The sequence below is a fragment of the Nesoenas mayeri genome (genome assembly GCF_963082525.1).
Source record: "Nesoenas mayeri genome assembly, chromosome: 2".
Taxonomy (NCBI): domain Eukaryota; kingdom Metazoa; phylum Chordata; class Aves; order Columbiformes; family Columbidae; genus Nesoenas; species Nesoenas mayeri.
In genome coordinates this window covers 5,938,790-5,956,931 of record NC_137543.1, presented here as the reverse complement: position 1 = coordinate 5,956,931, position 18,142 = coordinate 5,938,790, and the positions used below count along the sequence as shown (strand labels likewise).

The window sequence follows — 18,142 nt, the reverse complement described above, 5'->3', positions numbered from 1 at the left end:
TTAGTCTCACATTCAGCAAACAGAAAACTTCCTTTAAATCTAAACAATTAATTTCCTATTTGCACCTCTATACAGTTAAAAAAAGGTAAATACAATTTGAAGCACTAATACTCTGAAACCATTGACTTAATTAGGACTGGGACACAGGAGACACTGCAGATGAATCCACGTCCCACAGAAATACCCACCCCAACCAAACACTGCTCGCCAAGGGAAGGGATTGTCCTGCTTATGACACATCAAGACTCATGGCCATGGGACTTAAAAATAGACAAACAAAAAAAATCCAAATTCCTTATGTCCAAAAATCACAACTAAGCACAATTCTACCTGTTGTTTTCTTCCCATCCTGGACACACAGGTGTAACTTTTTAAAACAGGTATTCATTCATTTAGCACCGCACATACTGTCAAACACCTTAATTATTAAACAAGCTATTACAGGTGTTTGACAAACACGAATCAAGGGCCGTTCCCTATATTTAAGGAGCCCGTTTCCAAGAGATTATTCCACATTATGCATTGTCAGGAAGTTTGAATCTCCCCCAAACCACAACTGAACCAGCTTACGTCCCCATCAGGATAAATTCTTCACATTTTTCACTGCTGAAAAAGCAGATTTAACCACGTGCTGGCTCATTGCTGAGCAGCAAGGGAGAGCGGAGCTTAAAGATCGGCCCGCAATTGACTCACCGCAGCGATCGAAGGTTTTTTCCCATCTCCAGCTGGTGGATGAGTTACGTCCGCACCCAGGAATATGACGGGCTGTTGAAATACTGGCGGCCTGGAAAGAAAAAGGCAATTTGAAAAGCAATGCTTAATAAAGCACATCATACCTCCAGTAAATAGCACTTAGTATCTTGCAGCGAACGAGTCAATTTGCACTTGATCGGAGTCGATCACTTGTAGTGTGACAATAATTAGAAGTCCTGATTAGGGTTCTGACACTAAATGCTTAGGCGTATTTTAAAAGCATGGCTAATTGTAATTTTTCATTAAAAATTAGTAAAAATAATTAACTTCAATGAATCACAGAATCGACTGGGTTGGAAAAGACCTCAGAGATCATCCAGTCCAACCCTTGGTCCAACTCCAGCCCATTGACTAGATCATGGCACTAAGTGCCATGGCCAATCTCAGCTTAATAACCTCCAGGGCCGGTGAGTCCAGCACCTCCCTGGGCAGCCATTCCAATGCCTGACCACTCTCTCTGCACAGAATTGCTTTCTAATAGCCAGCCTCAATTTCCCCTGGCAGAGTTGAAGCCCATGGCCCCTTGTCCTATTGCTGACTGCCTGGGAGAAGAGACCAATCCCCACTTGGCTACAACTGCCCTTCAGGTAGTTCTAGAGAGTGCTGAGCTCACCTCTAAGCCTCCTCTTCTCCAGACTAAACAAGCCCAGCTCCCTCAGCCTCTCCCCATAGGGCTTGTGCTCAAGTCCCTTCCCCACTCTTGTTGCTCTTCTCTGGACCCGCTCCAGCACTTCAATCTCTTTCCTGAGCTGAGGGGCCCAGAACTGAACACAATACTCCAGGTGTGGCCTCCCCAATGCAGAGCACAGGGGAAGGATCACTGCCCTTGTCCTGCTGACCACGCTGGTTTGGATACAGGGCAGGACACCATTGGCCTTCTTGGCCACCTGGGCACACTGGTGGCTCATGTTGAGCTTCCTGTCCATTAGTCCCCCAGGTCCCTTTCTGCCTGGCTGCTCTCCAGCCACTCTGTGCCCAGCCTGGAGCACTGCAGGGGGTTGTTGTGGCCAAAGTGCAGCACCCGGCACTTGGCCTTGTTGAACTTCATCCCATGGAATCAGCCCATTTTTCCAGTCTCAGAGAACTGCAGTCTTTATTAATTAGGCTATAGAAAAGAATAAAAGTTGATTGCCTGGCATCAAATGATACCTGAGAAAATTAAAGGCCTGTGCACATATACAGATGCTGGGATTTTGTTTCTGAACAAAACAATAGTGTTGGGAAGAAGTGCAAAAACTGTAGTTACCATAGGTACGATTTTTAAAGATTTGGGTGGTTTTGAGTCTGTTTTGTTTTGCTTTTTAATTATGCTTCTAAGTTCTAAACAAACCTTTATTTAAGATACTAATCCACTGCATTGAGAGTAAAACAAAATAATACATTGGAAATTTTAAGCTTCCTTCCTTAATAAGACAACTGGACATGAGAAATTTTAGGCCACCAGAATTTTTTTGTGTATGTGGGGTGGTTATGTAGGTAGACTTTGCTGTTTTCCGACCTTCTCTAAATAGGAATTTGAAGGTAATTATAACAATATAACTTATAATGCAATTATACAAAGAAAAAGCTGTTCTATTCTCACCCCCCTCAACCAACAGAAAGTAATGATCAAGGAGTTTTCTTTTAAATACCCCAAAGGCAGAATTCCAAGTGTTGTGTGGAGTTGTGTCATATTTTTCCTTCCTTTAACTCCATTTTCATGGCTTATTGCTATCATTGGTTGTCACCGAGAAGAGCCTGGCTCCATCCTCCTGACACTCACCCTTTATATATCTGTAACCATGAATGAGGTCACCCCTCAGTGTCCTCTTGTCCAGCTCCAGAGCCCCAGCTCCCTCAGCCTTTCCTCACACGGGAGATGCTCCACTCCCTTCAGCATCTTTGTTGCCCTGCGCTGGACTCTCTCCAGCAGTTCCCTGTCCTGCTGGAACTGAGGGGCCACAGCTGGACACAAGATTCCAGGTGTGGTCTCCCCAGGGCAGAGTAGAGGGGCAGGAGAACCTCTCTGACCTACTGACCACCCCCTTCTCATCCACCCCAGGTACCATTGGCCTTCCGGGCCACAAGGGCCCAGTGCTGGCTCATGGTCACCCTGCTGTCCCCAGGTCCCTTTCCCCTACACTGCTCTCTTGATATGACACATTCTCTTTACAGTAAAATACCCTCTTCCTTTTTGAATACACCTTACCTTCCCTGTGGCAGCAAAATGTTATTTACGCCTCCTAATTTCACATTTATTTTTAGGCAAAGGTTCGAAAGAGTTTGGGGTGTTGTTCTCTGCACGTTTTTCATCTGAACACACTGCGTGGCCATTCCCAGCACCGTGTCGCCAACGCGCTTCACCTCCGCTGCCAAACAAAAGGAGAATATATTGGCGTATTGCAAATCAAACAGCGTAGGAGACATTAATTCAGTGGTAATTAACTACACCTTGAGTTTTTGCAAAGTGACTGTTTAAGCTTAAACAATAAAACTTAACACTAAACCCAGCCTCCAATAAACCTCCTCCTAATTCCGTTCTGCTCCACCTGCCGACAGCGCAGGAATTGGGGCATAAATACAACTAAAGGCCCTGCTAGCTTATTTATAAGACTTTTTAAAATGACACTAATTGTAATTTTAGCATTATAGTGTTTTATTATCAGCATGGCTAATAAAGTAGTTAATGTGGATAATATCAGGATGATAAGCGCTTGTTTTATTATTAAACGCTGGACTAGTAATGCAAACTTAGTAACAGTAATGTGCTAAGGAATACTCAGACAACCGGTTCATCACTTGCATAAAAAGTGTCCAGTTTTATGGGATGGCCCATAAAAGCTTAAAAGAAATTAATTAAGAATAAGTCCTGTTGTTACCAACAAAACTGAGACTTAAGGGCTGTAAGAGACCCACAGTATTACAGTCAGGAAACAGAGAAATTTAGGCTCCAAGATGATCCAAACCCCTGTGGGAAGAGAAGACTGAAAGGAGCAGGGGGAGAGGAACAAGAGCACAGGGAAAACACAGAGAGATGATTAGAGGGGGCAGAAAGAGCTGTAATTAAAGATAATGACAAGGAAAGCAGATGTGAGTGGTACCGCAGTGGTTAAACAGAGGAAACAGCCCCCTGTTCATGCCAAGCAGAAAAGCCAAAGTGGCAGTTTGCACTGAATTTCTATTGAACGACTTAGAGACGAGCAACTTCATCTGCAAGGCTGCATTCAAGGGGGGAAAAAGGTATTATTTTGTTAAGGTTCCCTTTTTAATCTCTTTATCTTAGATAAACTTGGGAAAAGAAAGTTAGGAGATTATTTTCTGCTGTAATGAATTGTTGGGGGTGAGGGACGGGATAAAATAAATCTCAGACATTAGAGGAGAGAGAGAAAAATAATGGATGGTGCTGCAATTAGTCAAGGTGAGCGAAAAAGAAGGAAGGCAGGATAGGAAAACAAGCAGCCCTGCCTGTAGGAAGAGCTGCTTAACACCAAAACCGTTTGCCTCAAACATATGTATATATTCTATATAAAATGCACTAATTGTCAACCTGCTTCCAAAAGAAAGCTTAATTGCTGAGTTTTCGCCTTCCGTGCATCTGTGTTCTCACAACCCAAGAGTTAAAAAAGAATAGGAAAATAAATCAATTGGCAGAAATCTTCCCCTTCACTTATTTTGCCAAAGGGTGATGGTGTGAGTGAGCAAAGATGCTCTAGAAGCTACACAGTTCTTGAGGTCATTACATCTGCAATAATTTGTATAGTATGCACATTTTATTCCACTGCCTATTAGTCCCATCAATTCCACAAAAGCCCTGGTTTCGCTTTTTCACAACCAACAGGAAGAACGTGGAAAAGCAAATTAAAAGTGCAGCCAAAAATAATTAAAGCCTTATTGTAAAACATCATGCAGCACAAGGATAAAATTAACTTAGAGCGCATTCCGAGTGGAATTTAGAAGTTTAAATCTGGTTTAACTATATAGCACTGAGATACTCCACAAACAATACGTGGAACTGTGATTGAAACACGCGAGCTTGTGATTTGAACTCACCATAGACGGGTGTTTTCCCTGGCAAAATGACCACGACGAGCTGCAGGCCGGTGTAAGTGTTCTTGAGGTGCCTGAACATGGGCTCCACGCTGTCGGCCCCCTGCGCGTATTTACAGAAACACGGCTGGCCCTGGATGGGCATTCCCGCGTCTCTGGAAATCTTCCGCAGTTGTTCTGTAAAGGTCCTGGAGGATGGAAAGAACATACGTTAGATTCTCTGGTAGTAAAATCCATCTTGGTTTTTCTTTGTAATGGAACAATCGAGTAAAACTCGCAGAGTTGCGCTCTCTGGGAATTTAGCTGCGTCTTTCATTAACTGCCTATGTAGTCACTGAAAGAAAAACAGGGGAAGCAAAGAAATGCTTCAAGTCCAAACCAAATTCCACCTTAATCTTCTTATGGGAGATTCAGTATATTTGGAACATCAGGGCACTGATGGTATTTTGGATAGTCTGCTCTACCCAACTTCCACATGTCTCATGTTCCTCCTTTCTCTTGTTGAGGAAAAAAAACAATAGAAGGTACCAACAATCGCGTCGCAGCGGATCTAACAGCGATAATGAATGAGAAAACCTTGCTTAGATATCCCAGAAAAGGTGTTTCATGGGGGTGAAGACAAACTTTCTCCAAGGATGGTGCAAATGTAAGTTGCTCTTTGATGGACCTGGTGAGAAACGGAGACAACCTGATTTGTCAAAGGCTTTTATCAGCGAAAAGTCCTTCATGCCCTGATGAGTTGCAAGCCCGACTGCTTCTCCTGGCTCTTGTAATTAATATTAATTAATACCGTGGTAGCATTTGGCTCTCCTTCCTTTTGAAGGGACACAATGCTCACTCAGAGATGTCCTTCTTTGGCACTTGGATTATTGACCAGCATCATAAACATGATCCCAGGCAGCAAAACTTCAGTGGCATCAACGCTGACAAAGCCCTTTGTATTACTTCAGAGTGGATGTCACCCCAAGTATCTAAAAACGTTGCTTGTCTTCACCAAAAGGTGCGAGGTAATCCAATCTTACCCACTGAGAGGGTGCAAAGATTTAGTTTCTTCCAAACCCATCATTAACTTCATGAATCATAAGCCTGTGAGCTTAAACTCTGCCTTTAGCAGTTCAACTGTAAGTCGGGAGTCTAAGTGGACAGGTAAAACAGGATAACTTTAAAGACTTTTAGGGATTTGGAAGGTGTTTACCCTGCTGGATCTACAGCTGTCATGTTCCAACTTGCTCATTAAGGTGTAACAGGAGACAACATGATTCAACTGGACGCAGCCATATTCCTAGTGTGAAGGAATGTCCTTTCGCGGTAAGAATCGTAGCATGGTTTGGGTTGGAAGGGACCTTCAGAGCTCCCCCAGTGCCACCCCTGCCATGAGCAGGGACATCTTCACCAGCTCAGGTTGCTCAGAGCCCCGTCCAGCCTGGCCTGGGATGTCTCCAGGGATGGTTCATCCACCATCTCTCTGGCCAACCTGGGTCGGTGTTTTACCAACCTCAACAAACTCCATCTAAGCCATCAAATAATTTTATTTTAGCTCATTATATTGAAGACTTCTTTCTATCTCTTAAAACTAAGCTTTCCTACACAGCATTTCCACTAGAAGCAACAGCATGAAAACTCTCTGGCAGCTTAGTTCCCTGTTTAGGGCCACCAAATTGGTGAAGGGTTTGGAGGGGAAGCTGTATGAGGAGCGGCTGAAGTCACTTGGTTTGTTCAGCTTGGAGAAGAGGAGACTGAGGGGAGAGCTCATAGTGGTTACAGCTTCACCACAAGGAGATGAGGAAGGGCAGGAGTCGATCTCTTTGACCACCAATGACAGAACCCGAGGGAATGACAGGAAGATGTGCCAGGAGAGGTTTAGGTTGGACATTAGGTAAAGGTTCTTCACCCAGAGGGTGTTGGACACCAAACAGTTTCCCCAGGGAGGTGTCATGGCCCCAAGCCTGACAGTGTTCAAGAAGAGACTGGACAACGTCCTCAGACACACGGTGTGAACTGTGGGGTTGTGCTGTGCAGGGACAGGAGCTGGACTCAATGATTCTTGTGGGTCCCTTCCAGCTCAGGACATTCTCTCATTCTGCCATGTCCATGGAGAGAACAAGTCCCTGGCCTTACACGATGGGAAGAAAAGTCAAAGGTAAGATCTCCACTGTTTGCTCGCCGCTTGTTTGGGAAAAATTCCCAAGCTATTTGGCAAATCATCTGACGGAACACTGCTATGGCAATGCTGCTGTTATGAATAAATCACTGTCCTGCATTTGTCTCACAAAGAGCAGCTGAGTCACCTGCGAGGGTTCAGCTCTAAGAGCTGCACTTGCCTGTGCATGAAGAGAAAGCAGCCGCCTAAAAGGAACAGACAACCCATCCACACACGATCACATGATCTAAGGATGGGAGATGTCACTTTGAACAACAGCCTTTCAACAACCACATTCCGTCCCAAGACCGAGAAACCAAATGTGAAAGTTCCATTCAAATGCTCGAAGTCAACAAAACAACAACTAGTCCCCCTCATCTTGCAAATACAGCTACTTGCACATTGTGGTCACTGTAGGGAGTACAAAGTTTTAGACAAATGCTGGATTGCTTTTTAAAAAATTTCCTTTTAAATAAGCTCTGCATGAATAAATCTGTTCCATATAACTAGGAAAAGAACTTAAGTGACAGACGTGTTCACTCGACAAACACGTAGTGATAAACACCCTTCATTACATCATTTCAGTCATTTTAAACTCGGTCCTAAGGCCTCAGAAACCCGCCATACAGTATAGATCGGTTTTGGTAAGTCTGACTTGGAGGATTTCATGATTCTAGCATTGTAATCATATTGGCATAACTCAAAAACCGAAGAGACAGATCTCCAAGAGCACTGTTCAAGACATATTGCCATACTTAACAAAATAGATTTCCTAAATAAGTGAAGTGATGATATGTCCATAATTAATAATCATGAAACACACTTACTTCAGATGAACTTCAGTGCACTGGCGCTGAGGAGCAAAGCACGCGATGGCCCAAACCTTGATTTCAATTCCAGTGTGAAACTGCTTATTCCTCATGTCCCAGACTCCTTGAACTGGTGTGGCAATTGCTTTGTTCTGGAAGGCAAAAAAGACCCCAAAACATCAATGCAGAGATTGATTCATGCTAACAAAAACCAGTTCTATTTCTGCTTCCCTCCAACTAGCAGGATGTTTATATTCTCAGGGCTTTCTCTCCACTGTTCAAACATCTATCCTGTCTTATAAAGATCATTTTATTGATGTAGCAAGGCAGCTTGGTGAAATATAAAGCTCATAAAAATAAAGCTCATATTGTTCTTTTTTATTGTCAATGGTTATATAAATCAGCAGCAGATAGAAATTACATACGGACAGTAAGTCAGATGCATGCTTGGAATGTAATGCTAACAGGTGTATTTCTACAACGACTTTAAAACTGCTCAGTGAACTTTCCGCGAGCAACTTAAGTGTTATCGGTGTTTTACGCAACACTGAATAGAGGGAAATAGTGATTATTCAGAGGGAAATAGGTTGTTCAGCTTTGACCTGGGCAACATGTCTTTTCTCCCATCAAGCAGACATTACCGTGATGGAGAGAACAAGGGATATAATAAGATGACTAAAGTAATTCTGATAATGTTAATTACCTTAATATGTATCAAGGCTTTCCTCTTGCATAAAAACAAGACATATTTTTTATATATATATATCTTTTTTTGGAAAGACACCACAATAGGAAGATTTTGTCAGAAAGGTCGACTGAAAAGCCTTTGTAGAGAAATAAGCTGTGAGTAAATACTCCAACGGGACGAGATGGCTCAGAGAAAAAGATGTTGATAGAGATAACAGTTTAAGATAGTTGCCTAAATACGGCCGCTCTACACAGGACACTCAAAACCCACCAGAAGTTGAGGGAGATTTCGGAGTTCAGGGAGGCAAAAACAAACAATAATAACTCAAGTTGTTTCTGTTCTTCTCTGCACACAATTTAATCTATTTGCAGGTTTCTTCTTGCACCACACAATAAAACAGTGTGTGAAAGGCAAAACACAGCTCACAAACATTTGTCTCAAGTCTATATAAGTGCTATACTTCCCAAAATAAAGAAGCTATGGAGGGACAGATCATCACAAGCAAAATGTTGAAGGACTTGGAGAAATTACTAAGTCTGAACACTACATGTGTGATGACTTTATGCCATTACACCCAACACTACTCATTTAAAGTAACCATAGGATGGAAGTTATCACAGCTGGTAACTGATGCTCCACGTACCCGGCCTCCGTAGAGGATGGACGGAGGCTGCAGGACTCGACCCGTCACATCCGTCATTTCATCTTTGACCATTATTCCGAACTCACGAACATAGGGGTCGGTATTAAAACTCGCGCTCCGCATCTGCAATTAAAAGGAATTGGGTATTTCTTGTAGAAAAATAAGTTCTTTTTATGAGATACGAATACCTTTTGATATGACCTGCATTTTGGCACATATCCCTTATATACGGGTGATCAGCGTTCCGAGCCACTCGGATACACGGACGCCTCAAAATTTGAAATGAAGCAGCATAAGCACACTTGAAAAACCTTTTGTGAGAACGTATTTCTCTCCGATTAATGGAGAAAGCCTTACAAAAACATAACCTGGGTGCAGTGCACAAATTCATCTTTCTTTTACTATTAGCAGACACTAAGTCCATCCCTCCACTCCTCTCGATTTTAGCGGAACACTCACCAATTTGCTAATCTCCTCTTGGCGGTCAGGTGCTGATCTGGCGGTTGCTCGAATCATAGTGGAAGTTTGATTGTCAGTGAGTTTCTTGATGCATCTTTGTCCTGCCACTATGTTGCACACCTACAACATCCCCGCGTAAAATGAAGTTAAAAACCACAATTCAACTATAGTTTGTTTCCCTAAATTGCTAAAATGGGCTGCTCAAAAAGGTTTGTTGATATTTGAGCCTTTTTTTCCCCTCTGACCCCCATTCCCAGAATATTATCTCAATATTTACTTGCCTCGAGAGGAAGGTACGTGTGTTTCTGCTCCTGCCCAACTTGTAAACACGGAAGGTGAGGGTAGCGTAAAACTAATTTGTGCCTGTCTTTAAAATACTGAGCTACAGTGCATTCAACTGTCTGTCCGTTCTCCTGCTGAAGCGGGAATCTGTTGGAAATCAAATAGGAAAAGGAGCCGTTACTTTATGCAGCATATTCTCCCACACTTGCTCAATGCCTTTCTCGGTGTAAATTAAACTTAATGGAGATTAAACTCATCTTGTTTAAATGATGCAAGTTATATAATTAGGATTCCCTTGTTGCCACCACTGTGTATTTTCTAATAACACCAGAGAAGGCTGTTTCTAACACTCGATACCTGAAGCTATAAATCAAGTTTCCTAAAAGCCTTTAAGACAAAGATTAATGTTTTCTGCTTTTCTGGGATACTTATAGTTCTACATTTTATGATATGTCATGCACAGAAAGCAGGAAGCTACTATGAGTAAGCTTGTACTAAGCCTGTACTAAGAGTACAAAACAAAGCCCAAACAATTAAATACCAGAATTATATATTGATCAGTTACGTTCTTCTAAAGAGCTGATATCAGTTTTGTTCTTTATACTACTTAAAAATGGGAATAAATACCTGCGCGTTCAAGGTCTCTGCAAATCTTGGGTGATTTAGTTATTAAATACAAACATCTTCTCCAGAGGAAAAACAGATTGGTAATAAGATTAGAAAACTGATCCCAACTGGCACCACTTTTCTACTCAACAATTGTGGGAAACATTACGCTACCAATAGGGCACCAGTGTTGAAGAAATCCGTAAATTAAAAAACAAAGCCACAAACAAAGCAACCTACTACGGATCTAAAACAAAATGATTGTTTCCAATGAGAGGACATAGAAAAATGGGCCGATTCCAGTGGGATGAAGTTCAACAAGGCCAAGTGCCGGGTGCTGCACTTTGGCCACAACAACCCCCTGCAGCGCTCCAGGCTGGGCACAGAGTGGCTGGAGAGCAGCCAGGCAGAAAGGGACCTGGGGGGACTCATGGACAGGAAGCTCAACATGAGCCACCAGTGTGCCCAGGTGGCCAAGAAGGCCAATGGTGTCCTGCCCTGTATCCAAACCAGCGTGGTCAGCAGGACAAGGGCAGTGATCCTTCCCCTGTGCTCTGCATTGGGGAGGCCACACCTGGAGTATTGTGTTCAGTTCTGGTCCCCTGAGCTCAGGAAAGAGATTGAAGTGCTGGAGCGGGTCCAGAGAAGAGCAACAAGACTGGGGAAGGGACTTGAACACAAGACCTACGGGGAGAGGCTGAGGGAGCTGGGCTTGTTTAGTCTGGAGAAGAGGAGGCTTAGAGGTGAGCTCAGCACTCTCTAGAACTACCTGAAGGGCAGTTGTAGCCAGCTGGGGATTGGTCTCTTCTCCCAGGCATCAGCAATAGGACAAGGGGCCATGGGCTTCAACTCTGCCAGGGGAAATTGAGGCTGGCTGTTAGAAAGCAATTCTGTGCAGAGAGAGTGGTCAGGCATTGGAATGGCTGCCCAGGGAGGCGCTGGACTCACCGGCCCTGGAGGTTTTTCAACTGAGATTGGCCATGGCACTTAGTGCCATGATCTAGTCAATGGGCTGGAGTTGGACCAAGGGTTGGACTGGATGATCTCTGAGGTCTTTTCCAACCCAGTCGATTCTGTGATTCTGTGACATTCATTATAGGATCGAAATAGAACAAAAAGAAGAGCAAAACTGGGAAAATACTTTGAGGAGTATTTTAAATACACTGATCAAAGAAAGTATCATTTTCCAAAACAACTTTTCCTGTGTTAATAAGGCAGGCAAGATATTTTACCAGCCTGACAGCAAACACGTGCTTAAAAAGAAGCAAAATACTTTACGTTTGGTGACTTGCTGGTCGTCGGGTGACATTGCACACTCTGTACTTTCTCTTCATTTGTCCACAGTGTGTTATCTCCACCTTTAGACCTAAAAATAGGAAAATAGGTATCAACGTTTCTTGGAAACGCAGGTGTCAGTGCCCTTGATTGCTACACAAGATGCGCATTTAAGTCATTCGCTCATTAGCATGTTCTGAGAGTTAATAAATGAGCACACGTGTACAGATTCAGGCTGCTAACGCCACGTATTTCCCCTCTCTATCAAAAGCACCAATAATTTGCCAAATGCCACCCTGATCTTCCTATGTAACTTGTTACAGCTCAAAGTGCCACCTATTATGAAACCTCCAAGAAGTACCAAGTTTTCATGAATCCCTCCGAAATCTGCACGATGGTATTTTCATTAAAAGATAAACGGCTACCGCAATACCTCCATTTACAACCAGCTTTGCTGCAAATTCCAGACGACTTCTTGTATCTGGAGAAGGAAAACTCTTGCGGAAAAAAGGACAAAAGCAGCTGGCGGTTCAGCACCTGATTACATTTGCACAACATTTACAACCAGTGCAAGCTCAGGATTTATTTATACTTTTCCTGCCGACTTCTAATTGGGCAAAGATGATTTTTGCGGATGTTTCGTAGAAACAAGGAAGATGGATTTATGGGGTTTGTTTTTCTAACTTGTTTTCTTCTGTATCATGAAGGAAGGACCTTGATTTTCCACAACCTTTGGTGATGACAAACAGTAAGATTCCTTCCTCCTCCACCTCTTTGATTCAATCTTTACATATTAGAATAAGTGTAGTAAGCTTCCAAGAGAGTATATGTATCAAGAGAGTATATGTATCTTTTATGAGATATGTCAATATGCAAAACCACATTGCTAGATTATGAGTAAAATCTGGAATATGAAAATCCTGACAAGTTTAAGGTCTGGTAATTCTTTAATGTTCTTAAACATGAAATCCCAGCCTTTGTGACCAGTTTGAACTCATTAGATTAGGAACTGGAGTATCTTTGTCATGGAACTGGCACTGTCGATAAGTTCCGAAAGTGAAAAATATGAGGTTTTTGTATTTTTAACTGTTAACTTGTATTTACTTTAGAGATAAGAGATACTTTAAGCGAGCAAAGTACTACAGTAAATGTAGCTTCTCAATATAACGAAGCAACACTCGCTTGGGGAGATAAATTGTTTTTAAGGAGATTGACATAGAAAGGGATGTTGCTCTACGTGCTGAAAAGATCTCAGCAGCGCCTCGAGTCTGTGATAATTCACTTGTGTGCATAACTGAGCTCTAAATGTGGCCAGTTCAAAAAGAAATAACAAATGAATACGCTCACTTAACCTTTTATGCTGGTGATTCATCAAACCTGAAGACGCGTATTTGCCTGAACTGACACAACTTTGCTTTTATTCACAAAGTGGCCTGTCAAGCTACAGAGATTAACCCATGTATTAAGAAAAAAAGCCAAGCAGATTGAAACTTAAAACAATCAGTAAACTTCTGAAAGTCTTGAAATATATGTAAGTAATAAAATAGTTCTTGCCTCTTAGTTTTGCTCAAAAAATGGATGCGCTGTTTGGTGCAATAAGCTGCCTCCCAATAAGGCAACTGCTATAGAGTATTTTGAATATGTAGTGGTAACAAATCATCAGATAGAATAAAGCAGTTTTATGTAATTGAATTATTACCTTTTATTTCTTTGGTAAACTTTACCCTTTGGGAATCTGTCAGAGGTTTTTGTTGTTCTTCAATGCTTTTGAAGTCCAAAACTTCACATACAAACTCGATAACTGGCTGTGCTTTGTAAAACGCAGTTGCAGACACTGTAGGCAAAAATGTTACTGTTATTTAACAATACCGAGGAAACTTTTAAGAATCCAACAAACAGAACCAACTTTCCGGCTTTCCAATGAAAGAGAAAGACACGTCAATATTTTTATAGGACCTACCATCAATATTCAACATCATTTTCCACAAGGAAGGTCTGACTGATTGATGGAAGCCAAACCAAACTTCTCTGCCGCCACCCAATGGATTTGAGCATCCTTCTGAAGCTGTAAAGAAAGATCGCCCCACAGGAGTATATCTGCAATAAACAACAGAAATTCAGAGCATGAAAAGCCATAACTAACGTAAATTCTCATATTCAAAAGCACAGAAGTGTCAGTGTTTCAAATTACAAATAATCTGAGATTCCTGTCAGGATTCAGGTTACAACTCTCAGAATCCATATCGCTACAGCAAGAAATTGGCTGTAACTTGTGTTGGTTTAAATTTATTTTCAGCACGTTTCTTAATATACCTTCTAATTCAAATTAAAGGCAATAATAACATTTTTTCAGCTGTGTTTCAGTAAGAAAATAATTAAACATCTCTGCTACTAATACAATGACATAATATCTCCCCTTGTGTACGGCTTGATCTGAAATCCATGGAAACTTTGCGTGGGTGAGCAACTCATCTAACAAATATTTTTGAGGCACCTTTCATCTTAGTAATTCAGTACTGCACACTTTGTATATCAAATTAATCAAACCAGCGTCAATATGTTTCTCTGAACAAAGATTTGTGCCTAACTAGTTTGGGCTGGGTGTCATAAAACCTGGCTAAAGGGATTTTCTTTCTATCCTTATTGTGAGGATAAAGTCAATGTAATCTTTACATGTCTACTATGTTCCACACAGGGAAAGTTCCTTCCCTGAAGCCTAGAGAGAAACGGGGTACGAGAGAGACCATGGTTTGGGTTGGAAGGGACCTTTAAAGGTCACCCAGTGCCACCCCTGCCATGAGCAGGGACATCTTCACCAGCTCAGGTTGCTCAGTCTCATCCAACCTGACCTTCAATGTCTCCAGGGATGGTTCATCCACCACCTCTCTGGGCAACCTGGGCCAGTGTTCCACCACTCTAATAAGGAAGAATCTCTTAATTACATCTATTCTGGATCTATCCCCTTTCAGTTTAAAATCATTACCCCTTGTCCTATCATAAAATATCATAGAGATGGCAGCAAACATCACACAAACCAGCAGGGAAAGGGACTTGTGCCCAGGCTGGATGCTCCTAATCCCACACGATGAGCAGAGAAGCAACATATTGCCTCTCACTTGAGCACACCAGAGCTATTATTTTGGTTGAGTTATGAAAGCACGGCCTGCCCAAAAAGCCACTGAAATGATTCAAAGAACAACACAACATCCTAAACACCACCAGGGTCTTCTCCTCACCTCATGGAAGGCAAGTGCCTCATCACCACATCCAGCGCCTGGATGGTTTCGAACGGGACACTCGGCAGCCGACCAGAAAGAGCGTCGTGTAAAGCCTGCAGACTCACACAGGACATCCACTTTATGGCCACCTTAAATATCCTGTCCTTTCCTTCTCCTGGCAGTGTGACCTCCAGCTCCACCTGCAACAATGCCAAACAACAAACCAAGATGATTCTTTCCATTTCAATGGCAAAACGAGGCTTGGATGGGATGATGGATTCCTCTGAATGCTACGAAGCACAGGAGGAGACAAAAAGCAGTAATGAAGAAACAATATTCATTAGGTACAGCCTCTTTTTCCAGCTAGGTCTCTCCAAAGGTGTATTTGAGAAAGCTGCCGTGCATTTATGTACATCTTTGAGGTAACGTTATAATTGAGAAGTGCTTGTGTAGCAACTTGGAGGTCTCTGTGAAGATCCAATAATGTGATTTCCGGTGCCCAACACATGCTAATGGATCACTGCTCATGTCGACTCCTGAACGCCTAAAATCACAGAATCACAGAATGTCAAGGGCTGGAAGGGACCTGGAAAGCTCATCCAGTGCAATCCCCCCATGGAGCAGGAACACCCAGATGAGGTTACACAGGAAGGTGTCCAGGTGGGTTGGAATGTCTGCACAGAAGGAGACTCCACAACCCCCCTGGGCAGCCTGGGCCAGGCTCTGCCACCCTCACCAGGAACAAGTTGCTTCTCAAATTTAAGTGGAACCTCCTGTGTTCCAGTTTGAACCCATTACCCCTTGTCCTATCATTGGTTGTCACCGAGAAGAGCCTGGCTCCATCCTCCTGACACTCACCCTTTATATATCTGTAACCATGAATGAGGTCACCCCTCAGTCTCCTCTTGTCCAGCTCCAGAGCCCCAGCTCCCTCAGCCTTTCCTCACACGGGAGATGCTCCACTCCCTTCAGCATCTTCATTGCCCTGCACTGGACTCTCTCCAGCAGTTCCCTGTCCTGCTGGAACTGAGGGGCCACAACTGGACACAAGATTCCAGGTGTGGTCTCCCCAGGGCAGAGCAGAGGGGCAGGAGAACCTCTCTGACCTACTGACCACCCCCTTCTCATCCACCCCAGGTACCGTTGGCCTTCCTGGCCACAAGGGCCCAGTGCTGGCTCATGGTCACCCTGCTGTCCCCAGGACCCCCAGGTCCCTTTCCCCTACACTGCTCTCCAACAGCTCATTCCCCAACTTATGCTGGAACCTGGGGTTGTTCTGCCCAGATTCAAGACTCTACACTTGCCCTTGTTCTATTTCATTCAATTTTTCCCTGCCCAGCTCTCCATCCTGTCCAGGTCTCTGATGGCAGCACAGCCTCTGCCGTGTCAGCCACTCCTCCCAGCTTGGTGTCACCAGTAAACTTGCTGACAGTCACTCTGTTCCCTCATTCAAGTCATTGATGAATATATTGAATAATACAGGCCCCAGTACTGCCCCTGAGGCACTGCACTGGATACAGGCCTCAACTGGACTCCACCCCACTGACCCTGAAATAAATAGGGGTCTGTCACTGGCTGCCAGGATTCATGAATTTCTGGTATTTTCGCTCTAAAAGCCACAAAACCCACCAACCTCTTATTTTTAAATACCACAGCAAGAACAAACTATGACCCCCCCAAGCACTGGTGATGGCAGCAGGTAGGAAACAAGGGCACTGCTTTGATATGTTGTTCCCTACGTTGAATTTTTTGCCTAAAAACCATTGGCAAACTAAATTATAGTAAATTACTTTAGCCAATTACTTGTAATGCTGATGTTTTTCTCTTCATTACACCACAGAAAGCCTGAGCACAGAAGTTCTTAGACTAAAACTGAGGCTCGTCTGAAGTGATGAGCAGTTCTGGGAGCGACTACAAGAAACAACAAGATGAGAGAATCCTTTGTGCTATATACAAATATCAACATTGCATTTTCCTGTCCTAGGGAGTTGACAATTTAAATATCAAAGGCATTCGCCTGACAGAAAAACTGCAATTAGTGGGCTAGCAAAAATAATACATGGGTAGCAGCAACTTGATAGATCTGGTCTTTTGCAACAGCGCCTTCAGTCAAAAAATAGGAAAGATACAAAACAATAAACCTCCCTGTATCCCCCCAAAAAAACAAGTTGACAATAGTACGCAGTCAAAATTAGCATTACAGCCACATCTCCTCTAGTACAAACATTATTCACCAGGAGACTGGAGCAGAAGAAGGAGCAATAGTTGGTAATTATGGGTTTGCTGGTCTGACTGGGGCCCGGAAGGTGAACTCTGCTGAAAACCTGTGCAAATCAAGGTTCAGGCTGGACGCTTTCCATGAAGCCATCAAAAGGTCTTCAACTTGTATCTCATTTACAGTGGATGGAAGATCCGTCACTCCTCAACTGGGCTTTTCTTTCAACTCCTCCAAGTTTCGTAATTTCTATTCTTGCCGATGCTGTTAAAACACAACTCAGCTGACTATTAACAACTTCAATTTATGAAGCTCCTTCACCGTGATGGAAAAGATGAAGAGCGGGACTAACTGTGTTGCAGTATCTGTGTCACCAGTAGAAATAAAAGACCTGGGATTGAAGAATTTCTGCTGCAGTTGCTATCAATGAAGTTTGCAGCACTCAATTCAGCCCAGTTTTTGCTGCTCGGTCTATCCTACTTCAAAACAGTTGCAGTCACTGCAATAAATAAGGCTTAAATTTAGCTTCCCAGGTTTATGTTCCTTTAGTATCTCACCTGAATTACACGCTACTGAAGAGTGTATGTTTAAAACAAAAAATCAAAATACATTAGGATCGAAAAATGTGTCCTTAATCAACGTACTCAAGGTCACACTGCAATCAGAATTGAAAATTAAACTTGTCCATGTGTTTCTGGGGAGTTCTTAGTACTCCTCTATAAAATATACGCAACGCTACGTGATTATTTTATTGTGCTTTGAGCATTCAATGTGTCTCTTCTCAATCTTTTCCAGAGGAAAAGAGTTTCCAACCAAGTATTTGGATGCCGAACTCCCAGGGACTTGCTCAGAAATCTGGAGCTAAGCAGGATTTCTGTATCAAACTGCAACTCGGTTCATTCATAATTACTGCTTTCCTAATTAAAGATGGTGTAAGATGTACCCAACCCCAGAAATCACAACCTTCTTCCACTAAGATTAAGGATCCTCTATTAGTCATGGTATGTTCATGAATCTTTTCTATATGA

At 42.9% G+C, this 18,142-nt stretch overlaps 1 protein-coding gene across 2 annotated transcripts in view; it reads right to left on the bottom strand.

Moving 5' to 3' along the window:
* AGO2 (argonaute RISC catalytic component 2) overlaps nt 1-18,142 on the bottom strand; it is a 50,267-nt gene that overhangs the window by 6,612 nt on the left and 25,513 nt on the right. Inside the window, exons 4-14 of one of the 2 annotated variants that reach the window (XM_080338594.1) lie at nt 14,918-15,102; nt 13,642-13,778; nt 13,381-13,515; nt 11,685-11,772; nt 9,800-9,947; nt 9,519-9,638; nt 9,060-9,182; nt 7,747-7,880; nt 4,783-4,967; nt 2,942-3,101; nt 694-784 (exon numbers count right to left, since the gene is read on the bottom strand). In XM_080338594.1, the coding sequence (XP_080194720.1) occupies nt 694-784; nt 2,942-3,101; nt 4,783-4,967; nt 7,747-7,880; nt 9,060-9,182; nt 9,519-9,638; nt 9,800-9,947; nt 11,685-11,772; nt 13,381-13,515; nt 13,642-13,778; nt 14,918-15,102 (1,506 nt within the window). The remainder of the gene's footprint in view (nt 1-693; nt 785-2,941; nt 3,102-4,782; nt 4,968-7,746; nt 7,881-9,059; nt 9,183-9,518; nt 9,639-9,799; nt 9,948-11,684; nt 11,773-13,380; nt 13,516-13,641; nt 13,779-14,917; nt 15,103-18,142) is intronic. The other variant, XM_080338595.1, reaches the window with a different exon arrangement.